At 41.4% G+C, this 17,332-nt stretch overlaps 1 protein-coding gene across 9 annotated transcripts in view; it reads right to left on the bottom strand.

Annotated features, from left to right (window-relative positions):
* Positions 1–17,332, bottom strand: part of Sntg2 (syntrophin, gamma 2) — a 198,911-nt gene that overhangs the window by 109,650 nt on the left and 71,929 nt on the right. For all 9 annotated transcript variants that reach the window (NR_136915.1, XR_872414.1, XR_003950053.1 and 6 more), the window contains exons 5-6: positions 4,141–4,184; positions 3,995–4,036 (exon numbers count right to left, since the gene is read on the bottom strand). Coding sequence is in view for 5 of the 9 variants with exons in the window: in NM_001324520.1 (NP_001311449.1) it covers positions 3,995–4,036; positions 4,141–4,184 (86 nt within the window). In the remaining 4 variants the exon portion in view is untranslated. The remainder of the gene's footprint in view (positions 1–3,994; positions 4,037–4,140; positions 4,185–17,332) is intronic.

The following is a 17,332-nucleotide window of genomic DNA, read 5'->3' on the forward strand; positions in this document are numbered from 1 at the left end:
TCTTGAAAGGTTTCATAACAGAACCACAATTATACTTTTTCATAACTAGTTTCTAGCATGTGTTCACCTTTTTTCACCCTTAATTTAAACACAGGCCTCTTCTTACAAGGCACATGCTAGGTCCTTGTTTTATTAGCTATCAATTTCATGTTAGCTGCTGCAGGGACTGAGGGTCCAACCTGTTTCCTGTGATGCTGAATCATTAGCTATTTGCATTGGAAAGTAGATACAATTTTAGCATCCACCAGGGTTTGTTGCTTTCAATCAGGTGCAGTTTTACTGCTTGCTTCAGTTACTGCGCTGAAACAGATTATAAAGTGAGACGTGAGAGGGTTCCAGCCACGGGAAAATCAAATGTCTTCTGTGAAAAATTAGAAACTCCGAAGCAGTCTCCACCTCGGATCACACAATCGCCATCTACCCACGTACTTAGATAACTGAATTTTAATTTTCTAAGACGAGATCCTTTGGAGTAGTCATCTCTATGAGGCATAAAGCAGACCCATTTGTACCTTTTATATTTGGATTTATATTTCTAACAACTTCATGCTTCCTTTACAACTCAAAGGAAGCAGGTCCTTTCCCGTGTCCCTCGAACAAAGAGGAGGCAATTTTCAAGAGTTAATTTTCCTTTGCATACTTTGACATGACCATCACACAGGACAGCAGTTCGTAACTGGTTGTAATGGTTGGTCTCTGGCTCCAACCTTGTTGGTTGGCTTCTCCCAGGAGTTTCAAACACAGGTCCTCTGCTACAGATATCACATGCATACACACATGTACACACATATACATATATCACATGCTTGCACACAGGTAAACATACATATGCATGTCTTCTCTCATGGTGTCTCTAGTAGCATCAACTGAATTATTGATTAGCAGCACAACGCTTGGGGTGACAGGGGCAGTGTGAACTTTCAACTGGGGATTCTTTTTCTTTTTGTTCAGATTGAAATCACAGATATACAAAGAGAAGTTCATCCAAGTCTGAGCTCAGGGCATTGGGGTCCTCCATCCTCAGGGTTACAACTCCTTGGCAGCCAGACAAAGTATGCCTTAGTGTTTTCTAGAGTTCTTTCAGTGCTGGGTCCTGCAGCTCTCTGTGGCCTTGGCTTTCTACAGCTGTTAGCCTTCTGTAGGCTCAGCTTTCCAGTTTTTCTTTCCTTCTCAACATGTTTCTAGTGTTTATGGACTCAACACTCCAAATTCTAAACCTCAGCTCTCTGAAATCTGTCCCTAACTACTCTGAGACTCTTCATCCACCAACTAGCGGCTACAGGAATGTCTGTGTTGGAAGCTTGAACAACTGTCTCTTCGTCATGTTACCAGCTCAGCTTGGCTTATCCATCATAAAGATGCCAGAGGGGGTTGGATATGGAAATGGGGGGCAGTCCACAGTGGGAAGGTCTATTGCACTGCTACCATGAGAAGTGAGAGGATGACTGTTTATTCAACCAAGTATACGTGCCCATTCCCAACCAGGAGTTGTGGAGGGGTTCTTCCTCTCCAGACTGGGAACAGTTACAGCAAAGTCACTGGAGTGATGTGTGTGTGTGTGTGTGTGTGTGTGTGTGTGTGTGTGTGTGTGTGTGTGTGTGTGTGACAAATCAAGTAGCCCTGGCAGGATATTTAAAGTAGCCATGACTTAAGCAGTCTTCTGCAGTAAAGCTGTGAGCTGTGTATTATCAATAACATTTGTGACTGGAATGAAATCCTGTCAGTGTTAGCAACTGTCTTGAAGCATCTGTGTCTAGATGCAAGTCTCTCTGTGCAGTTGTAAGATATTTAAAGTAGCCACTTATCTTGATTACAGCTGGAGGAATGCTAAGAAACATGGCTGCATGATGGACAGCTCCCGCATACAAGCTCTCATTTCTTGGGTTTCATTTCAATAACTTCTGCTTTAGCTTTTATTATTTATTTTCTTCTGCTTACTTTTTCAGGCAAACAGCTACTCACTTTGTTATAAATCTTTAAAATTTACTTTTAGTTGATAAATAAACTATGTACCTATGACAATATAATGTGATACATTCAAATGGACCCAAAACTGAATGATGACAACCACCAATTTTCTTTCTCTGAGTGGCCATACATCTCAGAGATCTATACAATAAGTGTATGGACAAGTTGCTGTCTCCAATAGCTAGCTACTATAACACTATGCAGTCTTATGACCGAAGCAACAGCTGTGCTATAAAGAGAAACTACCTGTTAAATCATCTGTTTATATATTTAAACATTATCACCAACTTCAATTCACAGACTTTTTTTCAAACCAGAAGTCTAAGGCTCACCTTGCATACATGTCACCTTGAGAATGTATTTATGTTAGAAAGATTCTTTCCATTGAGCATAACTGATAATTTTTCTTTAAGCACTGAAACCAGAATTTATTGTAAGATTGAGAGAGGAAAACTGTGCAATGAATGAGGTATTTTACAAATGGGATATCTCTAGGAAGCTTATGATCCTGACAAATTAATTCTACATATATCACTAATGGTGCCCTGGTAATTTATTTTACATCACAAAATAATGTATACATAAAATTTGCTGAAAGTATATTAGTGTCAAATTAATCTTGGTATAACAACATTTATAAAATCTACATGGATAAATGTTTCTAATTTTATTTACATACCAATAGTATTAAAAAGTTTTTAAAAATTTGATAGCCTTTCTTTAAATTATGTTTTCTTATCATTAAAAAAAATACCTTGTAGAAGACAAACAGCAGTATTTATCACTAAGTCTGGAAAGCTAATAATGAGCAAGTTTCCCCCAGTTGATCATAAGCCCCAACTGCACATCTCTAGAGACTATGAAACATGTCTGCCCATTTGTGAAACTCCCTCTAGCCTGGCATGCAGAAAACAGCAATAAATATGCCCTATGTGAGGATATTAATAAATCAACAAGCTGCTTGTACTGAGCAGGTCTTCATCTGGCCACAAATCACTCACTGCAAACACTCCATCTGGTTTCATGTGAATTCAGCTCTGGGCAAGCAGGGAGGGGCTTTGCTTTCCCTAGGAATAGTGTTGACTTACTGAACAGGCACCGACGAGTGGAAGAATGAATGGGAGCATGCCCGTTAGGGAATGCTAACTAATTAATAGCCTATTTGACTTTGACTGTTACACAGAACGAGACCTGAAAGGGACCCTTTCGGGTCTCTTCTAGTCTTAAGCCTATCTTTTGGTTTGGATTCTCTGCTTCTCCTCCTTGTTTTGGCTTCCCATCTCATGGCAGCTCTGCCACTGTGTATGTTGTGCCAGCACCCCACTCCCCTCCTCCTCCATCTTGTTTCTTGAGACACAGCTTTAATGAAATCTTCATGTTTGCCCCTCCTTTCATAGGCAACTAGGCCCCTTCTTACTCAGGCTCCATGGCCCCAGGTTCTTTGAATGACTGCACTATAGGGGTCTCAGTCTGTCTGTCTGTCTGTCTGTCTGTCTCTCTCTCTCTGCCCAAACACTAGCTTTCAAGAGGAGGTGTTTCTCTTATCCTTTGCCCTTTGAAGCCCAACATGACCCAAGTCCATTTTCTTGGGGTGAATTGCTTATGAATACCTTTGACCCACATCATCTTAGGCACCCACTAAATGAGCCTATCACATGACCCTTCCACATTATACATTTCATACACTAAGATGCTGGAGTGAGCTGGTGTGTCAGAAACAGAACACCGTACAGTGGGGCTCTGCATGGTACTAGACAAACCTTCAGTAAATGCTGGGAGACTTTGAGTTTTGTCCTGAGGTAACCCTCTAAGGCAAAGCAGCAAGTCAAATGCTCCATGAATTTCTGTGCCCTTGAATTTAAAATGGGCGAAATCAGATGTATTTCCTTCAGTGCTTGTGGAGACCTGCAGGTCCCTGGTGTGTCTGTGTCTATGAACACACTCACATAAATATGGGTTAATAGAGAAATACATTTAGAAGAAAATAACATACCAAAAATAGCCCCCCTCCAAATATAAGACTTACCACTTCTTCATGGGTTGCGTTTTCTACATTAATGCCATTAACCTGAACAGATGACAAATGAAGAATTTTGAGGATAATAGTTGATTGGAATAAACTTAAAATTTAAAGATGGAATAGAGTTAAAGATTAAAGTTTAAGGTACTGACCTGTAGTACAGCATCTCCTATGAACAACATCTCTGTCTGGTCAGCTGCAGGGTTGCAAAAGCAGCAACATTGTTAAGGGGATCTTGGCAACCTTTCTTTACAGCAGTCTTTAATCAACATTGTGCTTCTAAGAACTGACATCTATGTGCTGCAGTGTCTACAGATGTTCGTGCATATGTGTGCAAATGTGTGCTCTGATGCGTTTGCTTATTAGTGTTAGTGTGATTGGGAGAAAACAGTGATGAAAGTGTGTATGCTTGCAGGTAGGTGTGTAATGTATGTTCACGTGTATGTACATATGTGTGCATACCTATGTATGTCAGTCTAGGCAGTGTGCATTGTATATACACATGAGTTTGTGTGTATATGTGTATGTGTGGTTGTATGTGGGTGTGGGGAAATGTAAGCCACCAGTGAGCTAAATGGCTGACCAATTTTAAGCATGTTAAGAGACTTGCGATGTGAAGCGTAAGTACCACTCCCTCTAAGGATGGATTTGATTGAAGTATGTGGAAAGTGTGGTTCACACTTTTCATCCCAGACAATAAACAAGGAATTTCGGGAGTCACTCAGCGTTTCCCTCCCCTCAACATGAATGTGCACAGATTGCTGTCACTGAGGAGGAAGTACTGCACTCTAAAGCTGAATGAAATCTCACACACATCTCCACTCAACATCTTCCCTGTCATAGGATAGGAGATGACTCAGTGCAACTGAATGGACATGCAGCATACAGAGCATCTTCTTTCGTATGAGTAGAGAGAAGTCTGATTGTGAGTTTGTTTGAATTTGTAAAGAGCTCTCATTAAATACTAAAATGAATGACCCATTTTCTTCTCTGCTGGCATCCTCTTTAAACTGTATGTACAGTTGTCATGAGACTGAGGCAGGCAGAGTTCTCTGAGTCTAGCCTCATTGTTTACACAGTGAGTTCAGGATAGCCAGGGCTACACTGGGAGACCTTTTCTCAAAAAACCCAAACCAATCAACCAGCATAACAAACCAAGCAAGCAAGCAAGCAAGCAAACAAACAAACAAACACACCTTATGTAAAAGATATTGACAACTGTCAATATTATTTCTACTCATTGGCAATATTAAATCAGATGGGAAATAAAATATTCTCTCCATATATGCGAATCTTAAAGCAAGGATGTTAAGTAACCTGATTCTTATCCTACTGAGACTTACAACAGCCAAGCCCTCACAGACCATGGCTTGTTCTGATCAGGTCAGCCATGCTCCCACAGATCATCCCTTATGACCAGGTCTCGAGATGCCCAACACTCTCTTTCCCTTCCCTGTCCTTGCTGCCTCTGTTGGCATCCCAGCCCGCACCATCTCAGCCTCCATCTGTTCATGGCTTTACATAGCATCTCTCTTCAGCTATACCCGAGTGGGATGGGGGCTCAATTAGAATCACTGATCCTCTGGCACACAGGAGGGATCTGAGAGATCTGGGTCGACAAAAGCATCAGCCTCCCCAAATTTAGGACTCAAATTCCATCAAAAGATATCACACATATAACAGCAAAAAGTATTTACAAGCTCCATGTGAGTTTTCAGGGGCATATGTCTTGTCTCCTGTCAGAAACACACTGAGAAGGTCTGTGTTGTTCCCAGGATGGCCAGAAGAACAGCTGACACGGAGAGAGATTTCCCTCAGGGAATAGAGAGGGCAGAAGCCAATGTTCAGCCATGCCTACGCCTATATTCCTGTGCTGGGCCAAGTTCATAACTGTCTCTCCATGTATGCTACCCCCTTTCCTCTGCACCCTGTGCTGTGCCATGCTTATATCTGTCCCCCTCCTGCCTTGCCATGCCTGCGCTCCTGTGGTACACTGCATCTTCATTCCATTTACTTGAGTAATGTTTAGATTAGTCCCTTCCTGCCATGGCATGTTAGTACTTGTATTCCCATACTAAACAAAGCTCCAAATGTTTCTTCCTGCTATGCCAAATCCTGTACCGGTGCTACTGTTTCTGGACTCAGTGTATTCTTGTAGGACTAGAGACTGAGTAGATGACAGTGGGTGCTAGCTGGGGTGGTCTATGCGCTGAAGCATCTTTTCCTAAGGCCTCTAGCATAGAATGATATTTGACTGGAAAGGAGTCTGCTTTATTAAAACTTATCTCAGGCCATGAGACTTGCAGATCTGAGTCAACACATTTCCGTTTTGGAATCAGCTCACAAGCCACGAGGACCTCCATATAGGGGAAGCCGCTATGTCCCATATTCTCCAGAGTGGATGGTGTTGTGTTCTGCAGGCAGTGTTGGGTCCAGATGCCCTATGCCAGCTGGGCAACAAGAGGACGAGCCCTAAGAAACTACTGCACAATTTTGATATGTACACAGACACCGTGTTATAAATTCCACAGTAATGAAATTAAAATGTCAGCAGCCACCTAGGTAAATAGCAAAGCACTTGAATAAAACTTCAAAAGATTTTGGGAGCCAATGAATACCCTTAAAGAAAATGGTCAATCCCTCCTTTAAGTGAAAGTCAGGAGAGCAGAAGTCAGTGGTAAGTGCCTGCTGACTTATTTGTGTCTCTGGTGCCTCTGTCTTCTTGCCTTAGAAGGAAGTTCTCCCTCCACTGGAAGTTAAAGAAGCAGTGGAGGGAAATTTTTAAAGAACAGACAGAGGAAGTTGGCCCATGCTTGCTTCTCCTTCAGGAAGGAAATGCAGGCACAGGTGGTCTTCGCACACTGTGTCTTTGTTGTTTGCTCTTTTGTGCTATTTGTGGCAATAACCTGATTTACTAGAACCACCATTCCTTGAATTCAAAGAAAACTGCAAGCTTTATTTCTAGAACCATCAAGGCTCTTATATATGCAATACAAAAATAGTCACACAGCAATTTAGTTAAAGTGTTATCCACAATTTCGCTGAACTTTGAGTGATTCCTGCTGCAAATATAAATTCTAGCTAGAAAAACATGTAGAATAGCTGTCTGCCTTATAGTATAGGTACCCACCATCATTTCTAACATCTCAGAATAAAGGAAATATACGACAACAAATAAGGACCCTGCTCAGCTCTCGATTAAAGCTGAGGATGTTAGGGATTTGGCGGGGCTACCACGGGGAAGTAGGAAGTGACATAGTCTCAGATGAACGAAAGGTAACTAGAAGTAATCTGCAGAACCCAGTTCGCTACAAGTTGCCCCTAGGTCCTGTTGTGTCTGCTCATCTTTCTAAATCCTGACTCAGGAAGGTTCAACATTTCCTCTCTCTTTCTTCTGATGCTGGGTACAACGTACACATGGATTTTCTGGTACTCGAGGCTTCCTTAACCTTTCTCAAAAGCATCATCATCCCTCCTTACCTGATGGCTGACCTTCACATCAACTTAACTCAACGTGACTTTTTTTTCCTTCTTTAGCTGCTGAAATCCACAGATGTCAAACTCTTACAAAATTGTCCTCAAGCTTAAAAGATGTTTGCCCTCCTGAATCACAAACCAACCAACTTTAGGCAAATGATGTGGTCTGTTATAAAGGACAAGCATGAGATTTGGGTTTGACTGTAATTGTAATCCTCCTAAATAATTATCTATCTCATCGTATTGGAATGCATTTGTGAATTTTAGCCTAATAGTGATTCTAGCTCACCTCTGTGGAATCAAGTCATTAGGTAATAAATAAAGCCCGATGTATTGTAATCCACCCAGGCAACCTGTTCATGGAGCTCTGTGGGTGATGAATGTAAGCAGCTTTCACTTGTCCCAGGCTATAGTTCTCACTTGTTTCTGAAGGACATCTTTGGTGGGTAGAGTATACTTCTTAGCAGTCAGGTCTGTTTTTATGCAGATTCCCTTTGAAGAACTTTGAGTCTGGCCTGGTGGTATATGCCTATAATCCCAGCATTTGGGAGTTAGAAGGAGAACCATGAGCTCAAGGTTATTCTCGCCTATACAGCAAAGTTCCAGGCCAGCCTGGGCTACCTAAGACCCTATAACCTTGGACCACAGGATAGGTAGAAGTAGGTACAATTTCCTACAGTGCTGAGGTCTTTCTCTCTAATGCTCCTCTACTAGAAATGTAATGTACTCATGGCCCCAGTTGGCATGAGTGTGACAGACATTTACCCCTCACTGAGAACAACAAGCAACATCAGAGCAACCTGGGCCCAAACAGGAGCACAACTACATTTTTGTAAATGTAAATTTTATATGAAGAAGAGGAAAAAAGATAATCTTAAAGTTGGATTTTGTTAAAAAGAAAACAACAAACAATATATCAGCACTGGAAACCTGTTAAAATAATAAGTCCTCTTTGACCAGCCTTGTTTCTAGAATAAATGCTAGAGTACCACCACTGAGATAACCCAGGGTTTAAATCCAGGTTTTAAAACACCAAAGCCGATCCACAACTGCTGAACATTGAAGCTGTGATCTTAAAGTACCATTTTCTCAGAATAAACCTATATACAAAGCATCCTCTCTTTGATTCTTGTTCTTTGGTGTGTTGGGCCTCGTGCATGTTAAACCTAAGCTGTAACCCTGAGCTGCCTTCCCAGCCCCTCATGCCTAGTGCAAACCAGAGCATCTGCATCTGCCCACATGTGCACAACATGTGCACACACGTGAGCACAGCATAGCCCAGCGCGACTTAGATGACATCTGTTCTCACCTTGTACTTCTGCAATTTTTACTTAGCCTTTGTTCAGGTGCTGCCATGGTAATAAAATGTTCACGCATGTTCTTTGTTCTGGTGAATCAGGAAAGCAGTATACCTGCTGATGCAACTTTTCCTGTGGTGTGACTTTCACTAGCTCTGCCTTACAAATGGAAACCAATTAGGCCTGTCATCGGCTGCCCCAGGTGTTCCCTACAGCCCCTGAACTCTGAGCACGTTTTTGTCCAGCCACATAGGCCTAGAGTAAACAGACAGCTGCAGCAGCTTAGTCAGGCGTTCAATAACCCTGACTCAAAAACTGTTAAGGAAGATGAGAAATTGTGCCATTTCCGTCAGAGATGAGGATAAGTAGGAGCAGGTGGCCTCATGTTGAGAAGGTGGCTCACGGCTACCTACGTCAGGGAACTCACCATGGGAGTTCAATATCCAAACCCAGTTAATTGCCCCAACCCTACCTCTGTTAATGTTTTATGGCCTGAGAATTTTCAATTCTTGACCCAAATCGAGGGAGACAGATTTCACTTACTTCTGAGTAGGGCAGGACTGAGCTAGTGAGGAAAGTGCTGGCAGAGACGATGGATGCCCTCCTTACTCTGGGGATGCCCATGGGTAAAAAGTGGGACCTTAGTGGTTATTATTGTTTGAAATTCTTTCTTCAGTGCTAGGGATAGAACCCAGACCCTCACATATACTAGGAAGGGCTACACATAACAGCTATAGCTACAGCTTGTGGGTAGGCACCAGAAGGTTTAATCATCACGTTCTTGGGAAATCTGTGTGGGTCCTGGGTGGGCTTGAGAAGACTCCAGGACACTGGTCTGGGGAACTGTAAGGCTCCGTTCCAGACAGCCAAGTAACTATAACCACAGACTCCATACTGTGGCCCGTGGCCTGGTTCTGACATTAATTGATAGTAGCTCTTAGTGTCTCTGTTTACCTTTCTTTAGTTTTGCCTTAACGCAGCTGCTGGAGATGAAGGTTCCTACACAGAATTGAAATTAAATCTTCAATAGATAACATGCACTTCTGAGCCCTTGAAATATCTCCGGATTCTTTCTGCAGCTTTCACATTTTTCATTCAGCTATGCAGTCGATTTGATTATCCATGTCAAGTCCTATTTACTCTGATAGGTTTAAAATCATATCTCTCATTGATGCCATAACAATGAAGAAACCTTGACATATTCTCCCTTTGATTTGTGGCCCAATTCAGAGGTGAAACAAGAGCACTCCTTATTTGGGTCTAAGGATAGGCTAACCTAAAACCGGAACAAAACTTGTTTGGCACTGTAAATCAAAAAAGGAAAAAATATTAACATAAAAAACGAATCTGACTTCACATCTACCTTGCCAGGCAAGCAGGTTTCTTATAATGTACTTCTGACAAGTCCATCCAGACATTGAGACAAGACAGTGTCACATGGCTCCAGGCATTCAGAGAGTAGATGCTGTTTTTCCCAGTGGGGCTGAACGCTCACATTTTAAATTTCAAGAGTAATTTCTTTATAGAATCAAATCAAAGGGAGAGTGATACACACTTAAGGGAAAGTCTTTCATTTGAAAAGCGAAGTGACAGAGATGGAGCTGCCTCCAACCCGGTAGGTGGTGACCGTGGTAGATGCTCCAGGGCATGTGGACAGTGGAATCACAAACACATCCATGAAGCTAAACATTATTGTTATTGAATTAAATAATATTTAGCACTTTAATGGAGATATGGGAATCAGAGAAGTACAAGTGCTCAGGTCTAATATTAATATTAGATATTCAGAAATACAAATGAAAATATCAAATGGGAAAAAATACCTAACGACAAGAATGGACTGGATGGCAGGCACTGATGATGGTGAAGGTTGTGGGGAGGATTAGTATATTTCTATCTACCTACCTATTATCTGTCCCTCTGCCATCTGCCAATTTACCATTTATCATATGTTGTCTATATTTCAATTTACTATCATTTAACATTTATCTCTCATTAGTTGACTGATATCTGTCTGTCTGTCTATCTATCTATCTATCTATCTATCCATCTATCCATTCATCTAGAACATATCTATCCATTCTTACCCACTTATCAATCTATCCACCTAAATTACAGAAGTGGTTTTCCTGGGTACATGTGTAAACATCTTCAGGAATGACATACCGTGGTCTATGCTCAGCCTGACACTAAACCGCAGTCCTCATTAATTACAAGTCATCCTTTGTAAAATCTCATCTCTAGCTAAAGGCTTTTGCCCACGCTTCACCTGAACATCCCATAAAAGAAGACAAATTGATCCTAATTCGTTTTTCCAGTTTGTCTGAGTGCAGTTTTCTGTGTTCTTAGTAACTGCTCCATTTGTCTTCTGAATACAGGAATATACCAGTGCAGGGTCCATACCTACTCAGGTTATTAAGAAACCATAGTTGAGATAGCCTTTAGAGGTGAGTAGCATGTAGTCCCCTAAGCCCTATTGTCTAGCTCTGAGCTTGCTCTTTGGTCCAGAGGAGCCTTGAGGAACCCAAAGACTATCCTGCTTCACTGTGGAAACCTTCAGAGGCCCCAAAACTAACCAGCTTGGAATCCTGCCCATCTGCCCATCTGCCCATCCTAGTTGGAATCTGCCTGCCATCACAGTTGGTCTACCTGGGGCAGCCTGCAGAGGTGAGTGACTGGATATTAACTCAAAAGAAATCAGTAGTCCTCTTTTATACAAACAATAAATAGGCTAAGAATGAAGTTAGGGAGACAATAGCCACAAATACTACAAAACATCTTGGTGTAACTCTAGCCAAGCAAGTGAAAGACCTGTATGACAAGAACTTCAAGTCTCTGAAAAAAAAAAACTTGAGGAAGATGTCAGAAGATGGAAAGATCTCCTATGTTCATGGATTGGTAGGATTAATATTGTAAAAATGGCCATCTTACCAAAAGCAATCTACAGATTCAATGAAATTTCCATCAAAATTCTAACACAATTCTTTATAGGTCTTGAAAGAATAATTCTCAACTTCATATGGAAAAACAAAACAACAAGAAGAAGGAGAAAAAAACCCTAAAAACAAGACAGCTAAAACAATCCTGAACAATAAAAGAACTACTGGAGATATTATCACTCCTAACCTAAAGCTGTACTACAGACCAATAGCAATAAAGCTGTGTGGTACTGGTATAGAAACAGACAGGTTGATCAATGAAATTGAATTTAAGACCCAGAAATAAACCCCACACACCTATGGATACTTGATCTTTTGACAAATGATAAAGAGAGAGCATCTTCAACAAATGGTGCTGATCTAAATGGATGTCTGCATTTAGATGAATGCAAATATATCCACCCTACACAAAGCCTAAGTCCAAATGGATCAAAGAACTCAATGTTAAACCAGATATATTAAATCTAATAGGACAGAAAGGGAAGACTACCCTCGAACTCAGCAGCGCAGGAGACAACTTCCTGAATAGCACACCAATGGCTCAGGCACTAAGATCAAGAATTAATAAATGGGACCTCATGAAACTGAAAAGCTTTTGTAAGTCAATGGACACCATCATTAGGACAAAATAACAGTCTACTTATTGGGAAAAGATCTTCGTTGACATCTGACAGCAGGCCAAAATCCAAAATATATAAAGAACTATAGAAGTTAGACAGCAACAATCCAAATAACCCAATATAAAAATGGGGTACAGAGCTAAACAGAGAATTCTCAAAAGGGGAATCTCTAATGGCCAAGAAGCACCTAAAGAAATGTTCAAAATCTTTAGTCATCAGGGGAATGTAAATCAAAACCGCTAGAGCATTCACCTTACACCCATCAGAATGACTAAAATTCAAAGGATAGCATATGCTGGCAAAGGGTGAGGGAGGAGGTGTTAGTGGGGAGTGTGACTCCCAGAGTGGAGCTTCCCCTTTTGAAAAGAGAAGGGGAAGTAGAACGTGAGGAAGACTTAAGTGAGCAGGTACTGGGAGGACAGTAAGGCTGATATTGAGTTGTAAAGTGAATTAATAAATAAATTAAAAATAAAATTACTTCACCAAAAATTAATAATTAATGTTCCAACTTTAAAAAAGAAACAATAGAATATATATATATATATATATACATATATATACACACACACACATATGTGTGTGTGTGCATATTAAATTAAGTTTATTCAACTGCTCTGTACTTGTGGTGAGAGACTGGGTAAGCCATCATTTCTACTTGTTTCCTGACCTGTAAAATGAACAAAAGCTTCTATATCATTTCTCAGTTTTTCAGGAAGTTCTTTTCATACATTGAGGTTATAATCACCATTTCTAACTTCAAAAACTTTTTTTTAACCACTAATTCTTTGTGATCTCTGTGCAGTTTGTCCTGGATTCTAAAACTTTGCAAAATCAGAAATGTCATCATTTAGTTTTATTCAGCTACCAAGGAAAACGTCACTCTATCTTACTTTGAAAGATCAGGTGAGTGACAGCAAGCTATCATGGAGACAGTAACAGGGGTATTAGTGAGGTAAGTGACAGATGACCTTCCATAAAGATGGACATACAGCTGAAGGTACCCTGTGCCTCCGTGTCCTCACCATACATGTACATGTTACACCTGTATTACAAAGCAACATGAGGCAATCTGTGTAGTGGGTGGGAAGTGTGTTTGCATGCTAGATGGGATATTGATGATGAGGGGAAGGTAGATGCCCTGAGAGAATGCCAGTGTGGCTGTAGATAGGAGATAGGTTAGTATCAATGACACAAAGAGGGGCTCAAAAGTCAGGTGGTTCCACTTGTATAGCAACTGAGAGTCATCGTTCATTTATGGGAGGCAGGGGTGGTGGTAGTGGTAGTGGCAGCGGCAACAGGTCACATAGCAGAATTATGTCCAAAGAAGGTAATGGGAATTTATATCCTTAATGTCAGCATCTTGTTCTAATGAAACAATCCCATTCTAATAAAATGTATGCAAGACCTTTATAGAAAGGTGTGAAACTTGCTGCCATTGGAAGAGTGGGATATTTTGTGGCTTTTTCTTAGTATGACCAAGGTTCACAGGCAGCCATCATGATGATCACGCAACCTGGAGGCTTGAAGAGACAAGTTTTGTCACATGTACTCCAGGTGCCCCTCTGGATGGAAAAGAAAGTGCCCAAAGTTGAATGCCCAAGTAGCTCAGCCTGTTTTCATGAGAAGCTGGTAGAATTTCCTCTTATGACATGACCACTTATAAAATGACAGCCATGTACTTAGTTCTAAGTGGCTGATTCTTGTACTCTGTGGCCACTCTGGTGTTAGGAGGAATGAGAAATTGTTATCCCCTTAGGTTTCGACACATTCTGCCCCCAACTTTAGATCTTGTCAGCCATTTATTGCTGCCTGCCTGTAGCAAGCCTTTGCTCAGAATTCCTGAAGAGAGACAAGAAAGCAAAGGCAGGAGAGGGGGATGCTACTTGTCAGAGTGATAGGCTCAAAAGAAAAAGCAACGTCTTCATCAATGGGAGTAAGGCTCCTAGACTCTCAGAGAATCCAATAAGCGAGAGAACTGAGGAATGTCTGCAAGCCTGTGTAGCTACCACGGAGCCAACCCATAGTTTTCCATACAGGTATGGAAGACAGCTCTGATGGCTGTTACTAAACAAAAATTTTGGGCTCTTCCACTAAACCCTCTTCTACAATGAGGCCATTAAAGGAAAATAGAGCATTAGATTTCTCAAGACCCATTTGAGTCCTTAGTGTGTCTTTTTAGGGACAGGAAAGTTCTTCCTGGTCCTGTAGCGGTCACTTCGGCATGTGACAGAGCCCAGCACACCTCACATGAGAATCAAAGGCCACCAAATATACTGCACACTGCAATTGAAGAGAAATATAAGCTTCCATCTTGTTAAATTTATATATTTTTAAATGTTATTTATATGTTTTAAGTGTATAAGTGCCCTATCTCTATGTATGCCTGCATGGCAGAAGAGGGCATCAAGTCAATGGTTGTAAATCACCATGTGATTGCTGGGAATTGAACTCAGGACCTCTGGAGGAGAAGCCAGTGCTCTTCACCACTGAGCTAAATTCTAGCCCCTAAGTTTATATTTTTATGATTATATGATCGGGGCTATTTAACATAATATGTATTTGAGATGAACATATGTGTGTGTGTGTGTGTATATATATATGCATATATACAGATAAAAGCTAAAATGTATATATGTGTACTAATGTACACAATATAGCAAATATTAGATAAATAGGTGAGAATAAGTAGATAAAGGGGCAGACAGAGGAAAATAAACAGAAAGATGGACTGAGGGACTAACGATGAATTCACAGATGATCTAATGACAGATGAATAGATTTTCATCTGTGATTTAGTACAGCTTTCCTCACTATGCCATGAACTTCCTGGATAATCATCTTATGCTGTCCAACTCTGTGTCCTGAGGGCCAGCAAGGTACTAAACACTCATGATGAAGTTGCACAAGGAAAGGAAGGTGGACAGAGAGAACTCACAAGGCTACTACAGGCTGCTGCGGCTGCACCTGTCCTATGCACTCATCTTTGCTGTTTCTGCTGGCTGTCTTTCTTCATATCATTAACAATGTAGCAAACTCCCATGTCAACTTAAACATTCCTACATGGGGTAAATGCTATCCTCCTTCCTATATGGAAGGAAGTAAAATTATGACAGGCATGGTGGCTTCTGAGAACCTCTATTTGTAGGGGTTTATCATACAAAAGTCACTGTAGTTTTACAATCAGAACAAGGAGAACTTTATGGTGCTATTTCTAACATTTCCATTCTAGTTAGTAACAACTTTTAACAGACAGTGCTGACACATCTTTACTTACCACTACACCTTTTTAAAATTAAAATGAGCTACAATGTGTAGTGCAGTAGCCTGGAAAGACAACCAAAGGTCATGCCCCATCTCAGTGTGTTACCAGCTCTTTTGCTTGTCTTCTACTTGATTATGTATCCTCAACTCCCAGATCTGTCTCTCATGTTGCTTCCCATAGCCTTCAGTCAAGGGCAAAGACTCCTTGTCTAGCACCATGCCATATTCTGAGGAAGGTGAGCTTGGGACCTGCTCCCCCGTTCTCTTCTTTTCTTCTAACCCACAAAACTACAGCACAAAACCACACCATGTGTTGAGTCTTTTTTGTTCCATGCTAAATAAGAACAAAATAGACCAGAGAGGAGGATAGCTTGAAAGACTGGAAACAAAATGGGAAGAACACAAGCAAAGAGAAGATGGCTCAGTGGTGCATATGGGGCAGTGATGTCCAAGGGGCAGGGTGTTCAGGTATCCTAGAGAGTCTAGTTGAAGAAGGGAGGTCTCGGGTGGTAAAACTTGAGAGGATGCAGATAAGTCAAGCAAGCCCCTGTGTTTTCCATGTTCTCCACGCTAAGAAGATAGTCTTTTTCTCCTGAAAGGAAAATTTAGCCTGAAGCTAAGGGTAAAGTAAAAGCTCTCATAGTAAGTCATGGCCAGTGAGCTACCTCAACTTCTCAGGGGATGAATTTGTGCTCCAACTCTAATCAGAGAGGCAGAAAGTAAAGAAGGTGATGTGGTTTCTTTCTTAGGAGAGGGAAGTGGAGCTGCTTGGTAATAACACACATTTCCCTCTTAAACCTGGAATAAAGATTTACCACCCTTCAACCCAGATGCCCTACTGCATGCATGAGACAAAAGCCTGAAGGAATTTCCATGGGCTAAAGGCAGGCAAATACATATCAACACCATTAGACACAGTGCATGTCCTCCTTGGTTGTAAAAACGAATGCGCAAGAAGAACGAAGACCAAAGTGTGGACACTTTACCCTTTCTTAGAAATGGGAACAAAACACCCATGGAAGGAGTTACAGAGACAAAATTTGGAGCTGTGACGAAAGGATAGACCATCTAGTGACTGCCATATGCAGGGATCCATCCCATAATCAGCTTCCAAATGCTGACACCATTGCATACACTAGCAAGATTTCGCTGAAAGGACCCAGTTATAGCTCCCTCTTGTGAGACTATGCCGGGGCCTAGCAAACACAGAAGTGGATGATCACAGTCAGCTATTGGATGGGTCACACGGCCCCTAATGGAGGAGCTAGAGAAATTACCTAAGGAGCTATAGGGAACTGCAACCCTATAGGTGGAACAACAATATGAACTAACCAGTACCCGGGAGCTCTTGTCTTTAGCTGCATATGTATCAAAAGATGGCCTAGTCGGCCATCACTGCAAAGAGAGGCCCATTGGACTTGCAAACTTTATATGCCCCAGTACAGGGGAACACCAGGGCCAAAAAGGGGGAGTGGGTGGGTAGGGGATTGGGGGGGTGGGTATGGGGGACCTTTGGGATAGCATTGAAAATGTAAATGAGGAAAATACCTAATTAAAAACAAACAAACAAACAAACAAAAAAAAAACGAATGCTCTTTCTTCAAGTCACTGAAGACTTAACATATTTTACCACCGTACTCTTCCCTTCTGGATAAACTATGTGCTTCCACAAAGCATAACCCAGAACCACAGGCATGGAGGATGAAATCAAGTGTCTGGGCTCAAGCTGCACTAACCAGGCTATTTTAC

The sequence above is a fragment of the Mus musculus genome, chromosome 12 (genome assembly GCF_000001635.26).
Source record: "Mus musculus strain C57BL/6J chromosome 12, GRCm38.p6 C57BL/6J".
NCBI lineage: Eukaryota > Metazoa > Chordata > Mammalia > Rodentia > Muridae > Mus > Mus musculus.